A 19,768-nucleotide genomic window follows, 5' to 3' on the forward strand; every position below is an offset into this window, starting at 1 on the left:
CATGCTTAGACCAAAGGAGCAGGGTGGCATTGGCTTTAAGGACATGCGTCTATTTAATCAGGCCCTTCTTGCTCGTCAAGCATGGCGGCTAATTCAGCAACCTAATACATTATGTGCCCAAGTCCTCAAGGCAAAGAGTACTTTCCCCAGGGTATTCTAACGGATACGACCTTTTCTAGTAATGCATCATCTACCTGGAGTGCTATTGAGTATGGCCTCGAGCTTCTGAAGAAGGGTATCATCTGGCGGATTGACAATGGAGCCAGTGTACGGGCTTGGCGCGAGCCTTCGATCCCAAGAGAATCGTTTCTGCGACCGTATAGTAAGCAAGACCGATGCCGGCTTTGGTGGGTTGCAGATTTCTTAAAACCTAACGGATCCTGGAATGTGGAACTTCTGCAACGCTGGTTGATGCCGATGGATGTGCAGGATATTCTCAAGATAAAGGCATCAACTAGGAATGATGATGATTCCTAGCCTGGAACCCGGAGAAGAATTGATGAGGACATCGCTATGATAGATACAACCGATACTCCTACAACCACGTATCCTCAAGGGCCTCTCGCAAGAGCTTGTGTGTTTCAACTAAATTATCAGGTACCTTCGTTACTAGGAATCCTTCCTAATATATATGAGAATATGATGCTGCCTAAATCAAATGTATTTATATTATTTAGGAATGGATCTAGCATGGACGCCAAGCATTGGATTAGGAACGTGCATGGAGATGGCAGCAGACCTGCAAGGATTCAGGATGGCGTTGCAAGCGAGGATTTCAGAACATTGAAGCCACCATAGTGAAGCAACGATGTTTGGATGAATTATACAAGTTACTCCATCGTAAAATTCGTCCAAAGAGTTATTTTTGGTGCTGCGTCACCTTATTTAATGGGCCAGGCCCATGTATTTTCGGATTAGGTATTTTAGGGGATTTTAAGAGGCCATATAAGTGGAGGAAGGCCCATTTAGGGGTGTTTTTGGCCAACCCTAGCTGGTTGGACGAAAATCCCTTCACTTCCCCCATATTTATCCCTCTGTAGCCGTCATTAGAACTTGGATTTTGATTAGATTAAAGGTTAGCCATTGATGCAACTCTCGTGTACTTCTTTTGAGGCCAACGCCCAGAACAAGACCGACTATTCGGAATTCCACCTTTTCAATAAAGCTTTCATCTATATCCGCAATAATTCTGATTGCAATATTAGTTCTTACTTGTTCTCGATTTCAGGTAGGAATTAAGACCCTCGCTGGTCAGGCTGATCGTGCATCCGCAAGATCAGTAACTCCCGGAGATTGTCCTAGCGATTGCATTGGCGCACGAGCTTTGCACGTGTAGTCGGATCGTCAAGCACGAACTCCACCAACAAATCGAATTATCTTCGTCTCATCGAAAGATCGGCCACCTTTGCCCTATCAAGTGGTATCAGAGCCCAGGTTGCTCGGTGAGATTTACAGTTTTCCTAGTGTAGATTTGTTTTTACCTATAACCCAGAAAAAAGCTCCACAAAAAGAAGTTAGATTAGTTCATCCTCGTCTAAAACCAGTCTTAGCCTTTTCTCTATCACCACTTTATTTTTGTTTTGTTGAATTTTCGTTGCATCGTGTGTCGAGTTGCTGGTTTTTAGTGTCTAGATTTTTAGAGTTTTAAGTTCTAATCACGTTTTTGTTGGGTCGCACAAACCCATCCATCTTTTGTTTCGCTGCCGCCACCATCCACTGTCTTCACGCAATCCAAATAATCCCCACCGCTTCATCTTTGTCCATCAATTTCTTCCTGTCCTGTTAAAAGAAACCCACAGTTCTTGAGTTTTCCTATCTTTGAGATCTGGCAGAAAATTGAAAGTTGTACGGCATATTGAGGCAAGTCAGATCCGTTTCAGTCCAACCTGTCGTTTGTTGGAAAGTTTTGATCGGCATAGAGAGAGAAAAAAAAAGTGAGAAAAAAAAAGAGAAAAAAAAAGTAGCGAAAGAATCTGATTGTATCACGGGCGTATCAGTTCAAAAGGAAGGAGACCTGATCGATAGAGATAAAAGAAAAGAGTTTAAAAAAAACGTGAAAGAGGAATAGAAAGAAAAATTGCCGATCCTTGGTTTCAAGATTCTATTGCTAGTATTTCGTTTGGGAAGGACTCCTGTTGAGAATATACTTACTACTAGAGCTGATCCATTATTGGCGAGCCATCCGTTCAAGTCTGATACATATACACTTGTGTTCGTGCTGTAGGACTATCTGCTGCCACCCACCGTTTTTATTCTGTCAGGCATTGCATGCCGGGAGGGTTCCTGACAAGTTGACCACCGCAGTCACTCCAGCCTGTTGTTTGCTGCTTTTTACGAGGCGCGCTACCTACAACAGTGATTTTCTCATTGTCGTTCATTGTTCCGTCGAAGTTGTTTCACGTCACGGTCTGCCGTTTTGGTTATCGCTTGGCCTCATCTATGCAGAGCATAATTTGTTATCTGTTTTGCACGTGATTTTTTCGGCTTACGTCTCTAGTACGATTTAGCCTAAAACCAGCACTTGACAACTTTGAATGAATTTTCAACTTTATATTCCTATTAATTATTGTGGTTGTAGTTCCATATATATTAAGCCTACCTACAGCTCTACATATTTCTCCACGTGCATTGCGTCGACGTCTAGTAATCGCTAGGACAATCTCCGGGAGTTACTGATCTTGCGGATGCACGATCAGCCTGACCAGCGAGGGTCTTAATTCCTACCTGAAATCGAGAACAAGTAAGAACTAATATTGCAATCAGAATTATTGCGAATATAGATGAAAGCTTTATTGAAAAGGTGGGATTCCGAATAGTCGGTCTTGTTCTGGGCGTTGGCCTCAAAAGAAGTACACGAGAGTTGCAGCAATGGCTAACTTTTAATCTAATCAAAATCCAAGTTCTAATGACGGCTACAGAGGGATATATATGGGGGAAGTCAAGATAGTGACACCGTGCAAGAATATTTTGATTCTTTAGAAACTACCTTGTTATATGCTTTTATTGAAGAAACTGAAGAAGATTTAATGGATAGATTTTGGAATGGGCTAAACCATGATATTCAGGATTTACTCATGCTTGAGAAATATTATTCTATCAATCGTATGTTTCTTCTTGCTTGCAAAGCTGAACAGAAAATAAAGAAACATGTACATGGGACCATCAAGTGTAAGAAAGCGGTGGATTTTTCTGCGTCACCGTCAAGTGTGACTTTTGTTTCTCAAGAGAATGACAAGCCACCTCCAAGCGTGCCTATAACATCTGAGTCGGATTCACAAGGTAAAAATAAAGGTACTGATTTTGTCCCTCCACATGAGATTGTTGAATGCAATGTTGCCTTAAATATATCATGTGTTGAAATAGAAAATGATTTGGTCACTCCGTCTGTATTAGAGGATCTACCTACTGGTTTGCATGTACCATGTGATCAAGCAACTACGATAGATTCTTTTATGAGTGCACATACTCATTTTAATTTCTCTTTAAATATGAGTACACGCACTGAGATTATTGTTGATAAGAATGAACATGGCTTAGAGAATTGTGTATATGAGGTACATACTATTTTGAATGCTCCTGTTGCTGAAATTGGTTCTTCTACTGATTTGCCTATACCTATTGAGCTACATGTTGTGAATGAGCCTTCCGATTTGTTAGTGGCATCTGATTTGGTTCACATAAAACTGGTTAGACATGATGAAGTGATAACTGAAATTTCCAATGATATTTGTTTATGGTCTATTAAGATGGATCCTCCTATGTCTTTATCACATGCTAGAAATAAGATTGCTAAACTCAAATATTTGAAGCGTGTTTATGCCCATGGTTATACTTTTAATTTAATTGGAGAGTATGGCGTAGACAATGAATTTTTGGTGAATGAAATTTCCATTACATGTGCTGATGTTCCATATACTATTGGTTTGATGGGAAGTAAAATTGCACCTATGTTCAATCATTTTGATATGACCTCCAATAACGGTATAGACTTTATGCCAAATAGCTTGTTGCATGATCGCTTCTTTAAGCTAGTTGTAGCATGTAATTTGGAAATACTGAATTTTGGTTTACCACTATTGGGATGGTTTAATGATGAGCATTATAATTTGAAAGGAGTTAATATGTGCTTCACTTATATCTGCAAACTGAGTTGTGATAAATGTTTACTAGGGACTAATGATCTTCTAAGCTACTACAATACTGGAATATGTCCAAACTTAAATGGGAAACATGAGAGATCTGTTAAAATGGATGACATATACATATACCATGCATATACCTTGTCTCTTTTGTTAGCATGTTTACAGAATAAACATCGCCGAGGACGGCTTTTCTTTCAAGAAAGGGAGGATGATGAGGACATGATTACCTGCGATTTGAAGGCATATTTTGGTGAAAAAGATGAGACTACGTCGAGGACGACTTCAATTCAAGAATGGGAGGATGATGAGGACATCGCTATGATAGATACAACCGATACTCCTACAACCACGTATCCTCAAGGGCCTCTCGCAAGAGCTTGTGTGTTTCAACTAAATTATCAGGTACCTTCGTTACTAGGAATCCTTCCTAATATATATGAGAATATGATGCTGCCTAAATCAAATGTATTTATATTATTTAGGAATGGATCTAGCATGGACGCCAAGCATTGGATTAGGAACGTGCATGGAGATGGCAGCAGACCTGCAAGGATTCAGGATGGCGTTGCAAGCGAGGATTTCAGAACATTGAAGCCACCATAGTGAAGCAACGATGTTTGGATGAATTATACAAGTTACTCCATCGTAAAATTCGTCCAAAGAGTTATTTTTGGTGCTGCGTCACCTTATTTAATGGGCCAGGCCCATGTATTTTCGGATTAGGTATTTTAGGGGATTTTAAGAGGCCATATAAGTGGAGGAAGGCCCATTTAGGGGTGTTTTTGGCCAACCCTAGCTGGTTGGACGAAAATCCCTTCACTTCCCCCATATTTATCCCTCTGTAGCCGTCATTAGAACTTGGATTTTGATTAGATTAAAAGTTAGCCATTGCTGCAACTCTCGTGTACTTCTTTTGAGGCCAACGCCCAGAACAAGACCGACTATTCGGAATCTCACCTTTTCAATAAAGCTTTCATCTATATCCGCAATAATTCTGATTGCAATATTAGTTCTTACTTGTTCTCGATTTCAGGCAGGAATTAAGACCCTCGCTGGTCAGGCTGATCGTGCATCCGCAAGATCAGTAACTCCCGGAGATTGTCCTAGCGATTGCATTGGCGCACGAGCTTTGCACGTGTAGTCGGATCGTCAAGCACGAACTCCACCAACAAATCGAATTATCCTCGTCTCATCGAAAGATCGGCCACCTTTGCCCTATCCCTTCAAATCGCAGGTAATCATGTCCTCATCAAGAATGGAGTCTTTACAGTCAAAAGTGCATATCACGTAGCCTTTGAAGAACAGCTCTGGCAAGATGGTCGCCATGCAACGAGTATGAACCCGCTTGGCCAAAGTGCAGACTGGAAGCTCATTTGGCAGTCCGGTACCAGCCAAAGTTCGCATTTTCGCATGGAAGGTGGCGCGCAATGCAATAGCAACCCAAGCAAACATGGCGCGTCGTGGCATGGAGACGCTAGCCACCTGCACGATCTGTGGCCATGAGGATGAAACATCTTACCATTCTATGCTCAAATGCCCACGCACTCGGGCTCTCTAAAAGGCTATGGGAGAGGAGTGGAGTTTGCCATCTGCAAACCTGTTCTTCGAGAATAACCTGGCATGTCCACAACGAAATCACGCACCAAAAGAAGCCTTCCCCGATTGAAGCATCCAAGCAGTTCCTCAGCAGCTACATTCGGTCCTTAATGCTGATCAAGCAAAATCCTGTAGTAGATGTAAACAAAGAGAAGCAAGTGATTGATCTTCCGCGGGGCTTTGGCAAACGGAGGAAGGAAACCACAATGAAGCCGCATGATAAGAAGCACAGCTGGAAACCCCTGGAGATTGGCATGCTCAAACTGAATGTGGATGGCCGATTCTCTGAAGATGGGCGAGCGGGTAGAGGCATAATCCTGCGAGATCACAAGGGCGAGGTGGTTTTTGCGGGCGTGCAAGTGCTTGGAGTCGTATGCTGATGCCGTGGGCGCTAAACTTGAGCCATGGAGGAAGGGCTGACCCTAGCCCTTGCCTGGGAGCCTGGTGATCTGGTAGTGGAAACGGATTGTGCTGAAGCGATTAAGCTAGTGGCAAAGGGGCTGCCAAACCTGTCTAAGTACTCGATGCAGAGTGCAAGTGATTCGTGAGAATATTAGGAAGAGAAAGATAGCTATTAAAAAGGAAAACGCTTTGGATCCGGCGACCGATCGCGCGCCAGCGATCGGTCGTCCGGCCTCGCGCGTCCGGCTTAATGGGCCTGCTTTTTTTGGCCCAACAATGGTTTCGCTGTAAAACACATGAGTGAGATGATGAACTATTTGTTGTAAACAACCCGTAATTTTTGTAGGATTTGTTGTTAACAATTGTTGTAAAGAGACAACATTTTTTTATTTTTTTGTTGATGCTAATAACAAAGTGATTTTTTATTTTGTTGTAACCATTTGTGACTTTGGATAAAATAGTAGGTGTTGTTTGTTGTAATTCAATCTGTAGCAAATTAAATGTCGCTTGACCACTTTGCATCATTTTGCAAACATATTGATTTTTTATTGTAATCGTTTGTGACTTTTTGTAAAAAAAGTTGGTGACTTTTGTTGTAATTCAATATGTAACAAGTTAATGTTTTTTTCTATATTTTTGCAAACATATGGATTTTTGTTCTAATAGTCTCCAGTTTTTGTTAATAATAATGGCTATTTTTGTTGTATAAAATTGATCTCCAACAAAACAATTTGTTGGTTTAACCACTTTATTGTGACATTACTTTTAAAAAACGTTACGAATTTTTGTTGTAATAGTATATTTTTTTTGTACGCAGAGAGATGATTTTTGTTGTAATACTCTTCACATTAGGAGGTACTGCGGGTTGGTTTCCAGAAAAAAGAGGGTTGCAAATGTAAAACTGCATTTAAACTATAATCTGAGAAATATAGTCCTGCGGGTTGATTCTCCAGAAATCGGGGGCTATAATGTAAACTTCCTAATGCGACTGATTATGTCCGTCGGATCTCCATCGGACGGCGCGGAGGACGACCGATTTTTCGCCCGCGCCCGACGTCGTAGCGTTCGCCTATTAAAAAAGTATGTCGCGAGGCCAATGGTGCCAGCCATGGTCTAGCCGTGCTAGGTAGAGTGCATAAGAAAACGGGCGTATGGCCCGGAAACACCAAACGGAACCCGGGTCCTCCCGAGGATGAAAACACATCCAATTAAAGACCACCACGTGTCTAACGTCACATGTATTTTAATTAAGTATCAAACATTAGCTAACCTTGTATTTGCCGTATTTCATAAGTTCAGAAATTAATGCTGGCAGACAAGCTGACACCCGACATACCCCATTAACTTTAGAGGACAACCTGCCCAGCAAAAGTTGATGCTTGATTAAATTGATGCCTCTAATTCATATCTTATCGAACAATAATTTGGTCATGAACAGTAAGGACTATTTTTTGGTAAGCAAATATTTTTTCTTAAGTATGAACATAATAATGCATTTTTCATGCATGTGCTTCATCTTATTGATGCTTCTAGTTTAAATTTATCAAACAATAAGATGGTCATGAATAGTAAGAATATTTTCTTGTTAAGGATTTTTTTTAGACCATATGATTAGAACAATACAATTTTCAAGCTTCAATTAACATTGATTAGAACAAGTGTTTAGTGTTTTTCCAAACAATAAAGATGTGTCAGGTGGAATCCACTAGTCATGAGTAGTAGTACTAGCTATCACACCCGGTCTAAATATCACCATTTAATGCCCAGCCATTAAATTTGATGAGGGGGAGTACTCTCTAATGAGTAGTACTACTACATAATTTGTTAAACTAGTCACTCACTTTAATTTCCCTAACCACTTTTGTTTAGGCATGTAAAAGTTATGTACGCCTATGTTCGATGCCAAAAAATGGCTCATTTTCTAATTATAAAATTAACTCAATAAATTTTTAAGAACGTGTAAAAATGGCTCATGAGTATAATTTAATGTACAAATCGAATTTGTTCCCAGCAGAGTAATCAGCATATTATTTCTTAAGAATTCCTCGAAGAAAAAAATCTGAAATTCCTTGAGTTTTATACTGATTCATGTAAACGCAGCACGGGCGAAGTGGATGCATGCAACAAGAAATTAATGCATCATTAACATGTAATCTCACTGCCCCCAATTAATGTAGCAATCAGGTTGTTCAACAACGCATGCAAAGGTGTCAGTGCATTAAACATCTCCTATTAATTGCCGTTTGTATTTTGCACGTATAGAATTTGTAGCTCTTTCGTATTAAGTGAACGCTATATTAAATTCAGATCTCAAAGAGTGAATCATTGGTCTCGATGTCATCCTCGCGCGTCCCCATGTTCCAAACGTCCGGGTCGGCGTATGGCCCCACAACTTCCCACCTGAAATCACCGAGGTGATCAAGGCTGATTGCACTCCACCTGTTCAACGTTAAATAAAATCTCTATCCCCTGCAAAAAAAAAAAAAAAAAAAAAAAAGAGCACACCCTAAGGCCTAAGACATAACATGGGATTACAGAAACTGTTACGCAGTAGTGCGATGCGGTAGTGCTCAGGCACCAAAAAGGCCAGAGCAACACGCAGGCACAACTGGAAGTTTGTACAATTTTGCAGCCTACCCCAAGGGTTAAATATCTAATCTAAACTATATGCATGATTGGTAAGCGATGTTACAACTTAGAGCACACCAATGCTGGCGACTTGGCATTCTATGGACAAAGAGAACAGGAATACAACAACATAGAACCACAACATACGCTCTTAACCTATAAAAAAACAGCAGGCTTTGCCATCTATGATCTATGAACTCTGTTAACTATAAGTAAATTAGGGATTGGAAATATCATTGCCCTTGTCGATAAATAAACTCTACAAACAAGCCACATAAACCTTATGATACTGTTCTTCCATAGCAAATGGAGGCTAAGTAGAGATTTTTTGCCCATTTCTCCTGCAAGAACATTAATCAATAGTCAGCCAAGAACGGGTAGCACACATGTCAGAAAAGGGGGAGAGAATAAATCACCTTCACATGCTGGCTGGGGAAAGCGGATGTTCTTAGGGTTTCCTGTGTTTCATCAGCAGGTTTTTTTCTAGGGATGCTCAAGATAAGCGCTGTCTGGTCCCATGTAGCAGCAGTTGCAGTGATGCGATAACCATTATCCCAACGCCGATGGACTCCCTCACTTGGATACAAGAAGTCAAGCTCCACAACCTGCAACAGAAAATGTTAAAAACACAGGCACTGAACTGGGTTCTTGTAATTCTCAGCATATGCATCATTGCACACTCGATTTTGTTGAAATTAAGCAATGGAACTAAATATTCCCTAAAATCCCACACTTATTATGTATTGGAGGGAGTAGAAGGAATGAATATACATACCTGATCTATGAAGCCAGCATTCCGTGACATGACTACTGCCCATCGGGTTCCTGCAGTGGCCATAGCTGTGACGTAAAAACCCTCCTTCCACTTCTTGTTTATCCACTTGAAGGGAAACGAGTCGCTTACTTTGTAGGATTGCTGAGCGTATTGTGTTCCTGGAGGCTCAAAGTCAGTTGCAATCCTTAAAAATATGCAAGCGCAACAACAAAGATACTGAGAACCTCCAACTTTAAAAGCTTGTGGTTTGCTGTTCCAGAAGAAAAAAAATTGAAGTTCGACGTAATATTAATGAAGTCTATTAAATATCATTGCAAGTCATTTTTTGTAACTAACACCTGTTAATGCTTATAATAACAGTAATGATGAACATCTCTGAGAAATCATAGTACCAGGGCACACCGTGACCAGAGTCCTGGTAGTGCCAGTGCAATCATAGTTATTAAAGCAGGACCGGTGATCCAACCAGTGAATCGGCAACCCGACAAGTGAATCAAGACAACACAATGCAAGTCCAAGATAAGCCCCCATTAAGAAACGCCAACTCGACATGAAACCACCACCCGAATCCCGACCTTATCCAACAATTAAGTGATCCCTGGCAAGTATCTACTTGCAGTCACATAGAATAGGCTAATTTGATGTCAAGCTTGCTAGCCTACCAAGACCGCTCCAACGGAAGGCGGCATGACAATCATGGGGCCTGTATCGGAATGGAAAATGACAATTTCGCAAGAGATTAAGGCTCAGTGCCAGTGGTATTGGGGAACAAGATGGGAACAGGGCTAGAAAAGAAGAACATAGTGGGAATGATGAGGCGGGGGGGGGGGGTGGGAGGTGGGCCTAGGGAATGTTGACACATACGCGGCAAAGCAGGCCAATTAGACCAGGTAAACCCAACACAACACCCTTCTTTCCACATGAAACAAAGCTCATCTAAAACCACCCTATTCAGTGATTTTCACCAAAAAGACACCAGGTTCATCCGGTTTTTTACGTTCTAACTGCGTGGATCATTCATAAAGGAAACCAGACTGGTAATCTCTGGATTTGATTAACTGCCGCTCCAGTCTGGTTTTAATAACGATGGAAGGAAGTAATGTTCTTGAGCAGGCATGACAATGCTATTACCTCTAGACATGACCACAAGAGAACTGCCGTTGGTTGCACCTGCTAACGCAGTGATATAGAAGTTTTTCTCCCACTGCTCCATTATCCATTCCTAAGGGCGGCAAAGGCAAACATAGAGAAATCAATTGCTCCATTGATATGCTACAGTGGAAACTCAAGAGCATGCAAGATCTAAAATGCAAAAGTCGGCTAGCGTGACTACTTACCTTGTGAAGAAAATATGGAGAAAGTTCATATACTTGGCAATTAAAGCCAGTGCCAGCATCCATTATTAGAGCCCACAGATTTGAACATGAGGCAACTGAGCTTATAAACAAGCCATCTTCATTTCCTTTCGAAATGTGTTGTGCTAACCTACCATCTGCAACATTATAGTGGTACCTGTACAAGGAAATGTGGTTATAATAAAAATATTTGTTCCCAACTAAACCTTGATTGCCTTTATAGGATTCATACCTCTGCTTCATAGGCCGCCTTGCATTATATACACTAACCCATTGTGTTGCAGGCATTCCCATCCTGATCTTCTTCTTGGGTTGGTCATCGTCATCTTCCTCCATCATGAGACGACCTCTTTTCTGACCAACTTGATGTATAAGCTGGTAGAAATTCAACAAACTATTAATCTGCTAGGTTATGTTACACGGCTGAGTAATACAGAGTCCCATTCCCCCAATGAGCAGTTGAGCACTAAGCTATGCCTTCCAAGCAGTTCCGGCAAAAACATTGGCTAGGAACAATCTAATGCTACATGGTTTCAGCATTTGGGCATGAACATAAGTCACAACACCTTGTGAGTTAATGAGAAGCAACAATGGCAAAGAAATACAGTACCTTCTGAGCACCATCAGTGTTGATTGGTCTGATGTCTGGATTTGGGCCAACAATGCCATCAAAAAGAGAGATGCACTTTGCATAATTTGGTTCTTCATCAAACTTTAAGTTCACAACATACTCAAGAAACTGTCGGAAAGGTTGCGGGCAAAAGCCACACAAAGATTCTGGAGAGGTAGCCATCTTTTTCTTGCAGACAAGGAAACCTTTATTTTCTCCCTAGAATTATTACACAAAAGTCTCAATTAAGGAAACGAACTGAAATGCAAAATGACAATTTCCCACTCCAACAAAACTTCACCTGGTATCCTTGCCAAGGAAGACGGCCACGCAGAAGAAAAACAAGTGTGTAGGCAAGGGACTCAAGGTCATCTCTCCTGCTTCCAGTTCTTCCCAAGTGAGCATGCACACTAGCATACCGGACGGTTCCTCTATTAGGAAGAACAAGTCAAAGTATGACAAGAGAATGTCAGTGTACTGACTAATAAGAAAACTAAGTGCTTTAGGGCTTAGTATCTCTCTTGCAAACCTGAAGATATCAGGCCGCTGATCATACTCAACTAGCTCTCCTGTACCAGTATCTTTCCATTTAGTGGCTGCGGGAGAAAGTAATGTCAAGCCAAGAGAGACAACATATAAAGTTAACACCCCACTGGGACCAGTAGGGACTGAGATGTCCTTATCAAAAGATAGTGGAATGAAATTACCTAACCCAAGGTCAACAAGAAAAAGCTTCTTCTCTTGCCGTGTGCCTGGGGGTCCAAGCAGAAAGTTCTCAGGTTTTACATCACCATGGACATACCTACATAAACAAGAGTTGTTACCCTATGTTTTCATATGAAAATGAAAATAAGAAAACTAAGATCCATTGCCAAGATAGTAATGTAATTATGTAAAATACCCTTTTGAGTGCATCTTCTCCAGTATGGAAATGGCTTCTATGGCAATACAAGCAACCATTTCAACAGACATTCTGTAGCACAAAGACAAAACTCAAAACTGGGCAAGCCAGAGATGTACATTAAGAATACATAGATAGAATAACAAATAGATACTTACGAGTGGGAATTATTATTCCATACATCCCACAGACTTGGTCCCAACATGTCCATAATCTGCATTTATATTAGGTTGCATTAGAAACTAGCATCCTGTTTTTTAGGTCATGGATACCATCAAGTTTGCAATAGTAAAAGGTTAAAAGATGTTGGAAACATCTTGGCTCTAATAAAATCGATTTTTTTTGGAACATCTTGGCTCTAAAATAGACTAAAAGTTGGTTATAAAGAAAAGAACCAAATTTCCACGCTTACCTGAAAAAATAGTAGTGGTTGCACTAAACAGTAATAATGTTTCAAACACATGGCTGGGCTGAAAAGATAGGCTGAGAATCCAAAAATCCTATTTGTATGATTCATAATAATTCAAATCAAATATGGTTTTGACCATTTCTGAATAAAATATTATATTATATGTTACTTTTTCCCATCGGCCTGGGGGCTGGGCCTGCCAGCAGATAGAAGGCTCAAGTGCTGTTAAGCAAGTGTGGTCGTCTGCAACCAGACTGTCGATAGAATTTGATTTTTTTATGAACTTTGTAAGTAATTAAACACACACATTAAATACTTCTCGCAAAAATTACTAAAATTCCCTGTGTTTAATCTTCTGAGTCATTTAAAGAACTTTATTACATAGACCCACCAGCATACCAAAAGGAGGACAGCAACTTTCACACTTTGTACGTCTACAGTACAGAGTATGCTCCAGGGGAAGAATCACAGGGCAGATCGCCCATGAGAGACAACCAAGGATAATCTATGTGTTTTACTGACGAATACAAAAAGTTCGCTGTACTGGTAATCTTTTACGGAGTACCTGCTAATGTCATTACTGTAAGTACCAGTTACTTAGAGGCAGAACCTAGAACTGAAAATTAAGTGACCTAGCAAGCGCTGCACGAGCAACAGAGGGACAGAGGGAGAGCACTATGCTAAAACCAGAAACATTCTACAAACTGTATATGCACTTACAAAAGGGGGGCAAAGAGACATGCTCCATTACCATGATATAATACTCTGCTTGCTTCCCTTTGTAGTGTACTCTTGGCACACCATGAATCCCGCTAAGAGTGCTGCCAGGTGGATGTTTTACAGAAACAAAGTTTAACAAGCATTCTACAAATGCCAGTTGCAATGACAATGTGTACAGAAAAACAAGGCGAGAATATTAATTGTACAAATGTAAAACAAGTTGCAGAAGCAAGAAAATTTTGAACGCTTACTTGTAAACTTGCCACTCATAAGGAGCTCCATAATTGCAGCCTTTGCTTGTTCGGTGTTCAAATTTTATTGCAACCTGATAGAAAGAAAACAAGAATATAAAGCAAACTATAATAGCCTCAATTAATAAAATACAAAAAAGTCATCCAGAGAAAACAAATTGACCTCCAAAGCATTTGCACCAGGTGTCCTCTCACTAAGACTAGGAGTGGAAATACGGCGACCAACATATACTTGCCCAAATCCTCCTTTTCCAAGCTTTCTGTCGAGTTTGTAGGTAGGTGAATTGCCAATCTGGATCTGTTCAACTCAATGAAAAATCATATGAGTCACGCGGTCAATAAAACAGCATATATGGCTCGCATGCAGCCAGGGGCAACACACCATCTTGAAACCTAGATATTCCTACTACCACTACTGCTAGGACTGCATACAACACAACGTCAGGAACATATAGGGTGCACGAGCACCTTAAGGTGTAGTAGTGCACCAGGTCGCTGAAAAATACATCTTAAGGTCGTGATTTTTTTTTATTAAAAAAACAGGACAGACAATATGCACATCTACCATTTCCTAAAATTTTACAATTAAATGCTTTTCACGACTTAAGAAACAAAAATATGCAAATCATACTATGAACTGTACCAGATGCAAATGCTTAGTGAATAGCATCACACCGGTGCTATTCATAGTCGGTCTTTGTGATTTTCCTTTCTTGAGCTGTGATTCAGATTTGGATGTGAAATTTTAAGACCTGGTAGGCGTATGTTGTGTCAACGTTGTACAAGAAACTCGGATCATTTCATCATTGTTAAATATGCTAATCAATCATCCAGTACATTAGTAACCTTATGTTCTTAGTGCAACCTACATGCCCCTCACAATGTCAAAGAGACTGTAGGCCTTCATAAACATGTACATGCAAAAAGATCTAACATCCAAGTCTAAAAGGAGTCAGGTTCAAGATTCAAATAATTCAGTACTCTTCCACAGCGGGATGAACAAAGGCTTATCCCACGCCACGAGAAAAAAAGCACCAATAACTTTTATCTGCACAAACTGTTGACTGGGGCGGTTACCTACTATAATTTTTTCATAAGGTCACAAATTCGAAAGGTTATAATAGGGGCATATGTTTGCAGCGTCATTGTAAATACATCAATCATCATTTTATAAGTAGCATTGACGGCTAAAAAGTTCTAGGGTAATCTGCATGTGATTTTCTAAATTTCATTATATAATACCATGGAAAATCCTTAACCCCTTTCATCGCATGTAATTTAACCAAAATGGGTACCAATACTACAGATAAAACATGAAAAAACAACATATTAAACTTCGTAGCATGCAGGCATTTGAATGTTTATCCTGCAAATGTCACAAATGGATGGTCTGAAAACATATATCGTCAATACCACTAGTCTACTGGAGTTGCTAATGTTGGGATTCGCCCACGGATCGATTACATGAAACTAGACGAACACATGAACGCGCAAAAACTCGTGGCCAGGGGCACGTATCGTGCCCTCCTGTTTTCTGTCTGTTCCCCTCAAATCTTGTGTTACGAAACGCAGCCTTGATGTGTATATATACACCTCCAAGGCAACCGACCTAAGTAGTGCTAATCCTACTCGTACTGGAACTCACGCCAAATCTTCCTAGACAACCGAACGACTCCACGTACTAAGTCCCTAATACTCCCTCCGGACTTATTTAATTGACTCGGATTTAGTACAACTGTGTACTAAATCTGAGTCAATTAAATAGGACCGGAGGGAGTACAATACAGCTAAGAGTCCTACCCGAACTAGTATAAGACGAAACTTACACACGTCTTGCCTTCTAAGGAAACATACCTAACTAACCTGCTCATACTAGACACTGATTTGGAAAGATGATCCAACAATCTCTCCCTAATCTTGACTCTTGGTCTTCCGTGCTTCTCCGATCTTGACTCCTTTACATATATGCATCTTGTCTAGGCCTCGCTCCACGACAAGTTTAATTGGCTCTCCCCAATTTTAACTTGGCGAATTTACGGACCAACTCAAGCGTGATTCGGACTACCCAGCCACGCTAGCAACCGCGAACACACCATCCACCCTAGCGCAATACATGCCGATTACCTCATGGACTACACCATCCACTCCAGCCTCATGTAGAGACAGGTCCTCATTAAAGAGACTCCCCTTCACTGGTTTACCGCCCCCTTCACACTTGACATTGATCCTCTCGTCGAGACACGTAGACAACTTGGTTGAGGCACGCTGACGGCTATCCGCCATCCTGTTTTTTTTTGTCTCCGTCCATAGTGATACACCTCACCTGTGGACAGTCCCTCAACCTCCACACGCTTCAACTGCAATGGATCCTCACATAGACAAGCACTTGGACACAATGACGACTCACGGACTCGACGTGCCAACTTGCACGACCATGACTCCTTGACTTTTAACTTCCCGGACGACGATCTTGACGAGACTCCCGTATCGCACCTCGACACCATCTCTCCTGTCAACAATCATCCACCTCCTTCTCCACGACATCCAGCCCACCGTCCTCCTCCCCGCCCCGAGGCGCTAGTATGGGTCGCCTCCCCGGGGCAAGCGTAGCTTCAAATCTTCGACCTCGCTTTGATACCAATTGTTGGGATTCGCCCACGGATCAATTACATGAAACTAGACGAACACACGAACGCGCAAAAACTCGTGGCCAGGGGCAGGTATCGTGCCCTCCTGTTTTCTGTTTATTCCCCTCAAATCTTGTGTTACAAAACGCAGCCTTGATGTGTATATATACACGTCCAAGGCAACCGACCTAAGTAACGCTAATCCTACTCATACTGGAACTCCCGCCAAATCTTCCTAGACAAACTAACGACTCCACGTACTAAGTCCCTATACAATACAGCTAAGAGTCCTACCCGAACTAGTACTAAAAACTTACACACGTTTTGCCTTCTAAGGAAACATACCTAACTAACCTGCTCATACTAGACACTGATTTGGAAAGATTATCAAACAGCTAATACTCATAGGAAAAGTAAAGGTTATTTGACATTTTGTGCGCAATTTCGGTGATGTTCCACCATTCTTCTTAATTAAACGCCATGGGGTCCTCCCCATCGGCTATCATTTTTAGCAGACTAAGGCGTAGCCTAGTGGCAGGGAGAGGCTGATGCCTTCCCACCCACCCGAGTTCTCTTACTCGTAATTCCGGCAATGTTGCACCATTCTTCTTAATTAAGCGCCATGGGCCCTTCCCATCGGCCATCATTTTTTTCGTTTCAAAAAAAATATGACATTATGTACAACAAATGGCACACACAGAGATTCAAACGTGAACACAGAATCAGCACTGGAGGTGGTTTCATGTTACCAAGTCATAAGCAGAATTTGCAACTCAGGATCCCAGAACGTTCTGGAAAAAGTAACAGTACACACCTGCACATCATACTTTGACCAACGGCATATCATGGGAGCGATTTGGGAGTTAATATCATGGGGGTGCTTTGGAAGTTCATTGTATAGATCATACACAAAGCATATTTCGACCAACCTACGCTGCGTCATTCCCACATTTCACTTTCCAAATTTACAAATGTCTGTAAGGCACTGCCTGTTGCATTAATCAGCTACTATGGTTCCACAACAGCTACAGTAAAACACTCAAACTCCTGTGCCTATTTCTGGTACATTAAAGAAGCGCAAATTTTCTTCTCGTGTGCCCGTCAAAAACATGAAGATAAGTTGGGAATAAAGACACATGCACTCTGCACCCAGTCCATGACACCAACAGAACTTGTCAGACAGCATGCTCATATCACATCTTCATACCGGCAGATCCTACATTTCAGTGTATCACCCATGCCGTCCCAGACTGGAGAACAACCCAAATCCAAGTCTACGCGCAGCCTAGAGTCCTATACTGCTATACCAGACATCTCCACCCCCAGCCCCTCGATACCCCGCGGGCCGCGGCCGTGCCAGATTTCTGCACTCCTACGCACGAATCGCTCAATCGCGCACCGGACCGCACGATTGCGGCTCGCAATCACGCGTCAGAAGCCTAGACAGCGCGGAATTTCGAAACGAGCGAGAGGTGCTTGCGTAATCGAGGAGATCCTCACCGTCTCGGGGAGCGGCGCGGAGGTCCCGTCGTCGCCCGGGGGAGCGTCGGCCTTGTCCTCGCTCCGGCCGACGCTTTCGCCGTCGTCCATCCCTGCCCCCACGCGCAGCTCTGAATCTCCGGCGCCCGCTGCTGCTGGTACAGTGGTGGCAGCGGCGGGTGTCCTCCTCGCGCCTCGGCGCGGACGGGGGTCTGGCTGGGGGTTGTCCTCGTGAGGAGGTGGCGGTGGCGGTGGCGGTGGAGGCGGTCTGGTCGGCGACGGGAGGAATGGGAGAGAAGAGAACAAACTGGAAAGCGAGAGGAGAGAGGGGATGGAAACTTCTGGACTGGTGGTATCTCGTGCGATCTCTCTCGACTCCCCTTTGTACTGTATCTCGTGTGCTGCAAACGGAGAGTTGGACTGCAACCTCCTTGTGTGGAATACACATTCTGTGGTTTCCGTTTATCATCTTCACTTCTTCCTATCCAAATTACTTGTCACGGCTTTGTGTGGAATTACTAGATATAGGAGAGGTCCAGACATCACTACGGATTAACTGAAACGGAAAAGGAGGGATACTCGGAGATGATACTCGCAGAAGAGGAGGGAGAAGTACGTCTTTCAGGCGTGATGGTTGGCCTAGCTGCGGGAGAGCTTGATGGGAATGTGGTCGGAGATGGGGACATCGCGGAGGTCGGCTGGGTTAGGGGTGGAGGAATCAGAATCAGAGGAGGCGAAGGGCTTGCGGGAGTTGGAGATGGAGGACATGGTGGCGCGGCTAGGAGGAAGAAGGAGCGGCGGCGGCTAGGGGGAGAAGAGGCGCGGCCGGCTAGGGTTAGGTTTAGGAATGAAGTAATGTTGATACCATGTAGAATAGGATGCAACGCACGATGAATTGATCGGGTGCATATGCACGTGCATATATAGGTACAGGGATAGGCAGGTCATCAACTATACAAGAAAGGAGGAGGCATAGTTATACAAGGAATAATACACATGCCATATATACTCAACATCATGTCTCATAATTCTTTACATATTTTTCCGATATAAGCGGAGCATCATCCCTCATAAGAAAAGGGAAGAACGTAAATATTCCACCTTTGAAAAGTTTCTATACCTAATATCTTAAGTTGTTGTTCTCATTTCCTCGCCGATCCATCATGCGAAAGATATGCGGTTAGAGTAAGTGTGTCAGCACTTCGTTGTTTCAACTCATTATTCTCATTGGAGCTCAAGTTCTCTAGCACCTACATTTGTAACACAACCATTCCACTTTGCTCTAAGGAAGGAAGAGAATATGAGGATGAGAAAGTAGAGGAGACCAAACAACCAGAGCCTCAGATATAAGATCTTTTGGAAGTCCGTTCGTTCTAAATTAGTATCCCGTGCGATCTCTCTCGACTGTTTGTTCACCTCTACCTTCCCCTCCTCATATTATCTTCGTTTATTAGAGCAAAGTGGAATATGAGTATTACAAATGTAGCTGATAGAGAGCTTGAGATCCGATGGAAACAATCAGTCGAAGGAGCGAAGTACTAAAACACTTGCTCTAACAACATACCTTTCGTGTGGCTTACGCTATTAGGTATATGCATTTTCCAAAGGTGGAATATTTAATGTTCTTCCTTTTTTATGAGGAACGAAACTCCGCTTATATCAGAAAAATATGTAAGGTGTTATAAGACATGCAATTGGGCATATTACCCCATGGCCCTTACCTCATGCACAAACTTCAATCATACCAATGTAATCTAATGATGAAATGTCTCTTGACAAATCATATGGAATAACCGTTCAGCTCATCCTCATTGCTAAAGTAGGTAGCAACACAACGCCTTGTTTGTAATTACATATAGCCTTTTGGAGGGCT

The 19,768-nt window shown here is 42.1% G+C and overlaps 1 protein-coding gene across 1 annotated transcript; it reads right to left on the reverse strand.

Moving 5' to 3' along the window:
* Window positions 1-8,654: 8,654 nt before the first annotated feature.
* Window positions 8,655-18,257, reverse strand: LOC127295804 (casein kinase 1-like protein HD16). The gene is made up of 16 exons (XM_051325805.2): window positions 17,917-18,257; window positions 13,953-14,087; window positions 13,790-13,863; window positions 13,570-13,639; window positions 12,568-12,623; window positions 12,410-12,481; window positions 12,216-12,310; window positions 12,038-12,104; window positions 11,810-11,939; window positions 11,509-11,727; window positions 11,131-11,273; window positions 10,881-11,055; window positions 10,675-10,765; window positions 9,544-9,701; window positions 9,185-9,373; window positions 8,655-9,109 (listed from the first exon to the last, which is right to left on the reverse strand). Exons 1-16 carry the CDS (start codon window positions 18,004-18,006, stop codon window positions 9,050-9,052), a joined length of 1,824 nt encoding a protein of 607 aa, XP_051181765.1. The 5' UTR covers window positions 18,007-18,257; the 3' UTR covers window positions 8,655-9,049.
* Window positions 18,258-19,768: the final 1,511 nt, after the last annotated feature.

This window comes from Lolium perenne, chromosome 1, assembly GCF_019359855.2.
Source record: "Lolium perenne isolate Kyuss_39 chromosome 1, Kyuss_2.0, whole genome shotgun sequence".
Classification (NCBI taxonomy): Eukaryota; Viridiplantae; Streptophyta; class Magnoliopsida; order Poales; family Poaceae; genus Lolium; species Lolium perenne.

Coding starts and splice junctions, on each gene's coding strand:
- LOC127295804 (XM_051325805.2), bottom strand. CDS start 18,006: ATGGACGACGGCGAAAGCGTCGGCCGGAGCGAGGACAAGGCCGACGCT. Junction 14,088..17,916: donor CCGCGCCGCTCCCCGAGACG/GTGAGGATCTCC, acceptor TGAGTTGAACAG/ATCCAGATTGGCAATTCACC. Junction 11,940..12,037: donor CAGCGGCCTGATATCTTCAG/GTTTGCAAGAGA, acceptor TCTTCCTAATAG/AGGAACCGTCCGGTATGCTA.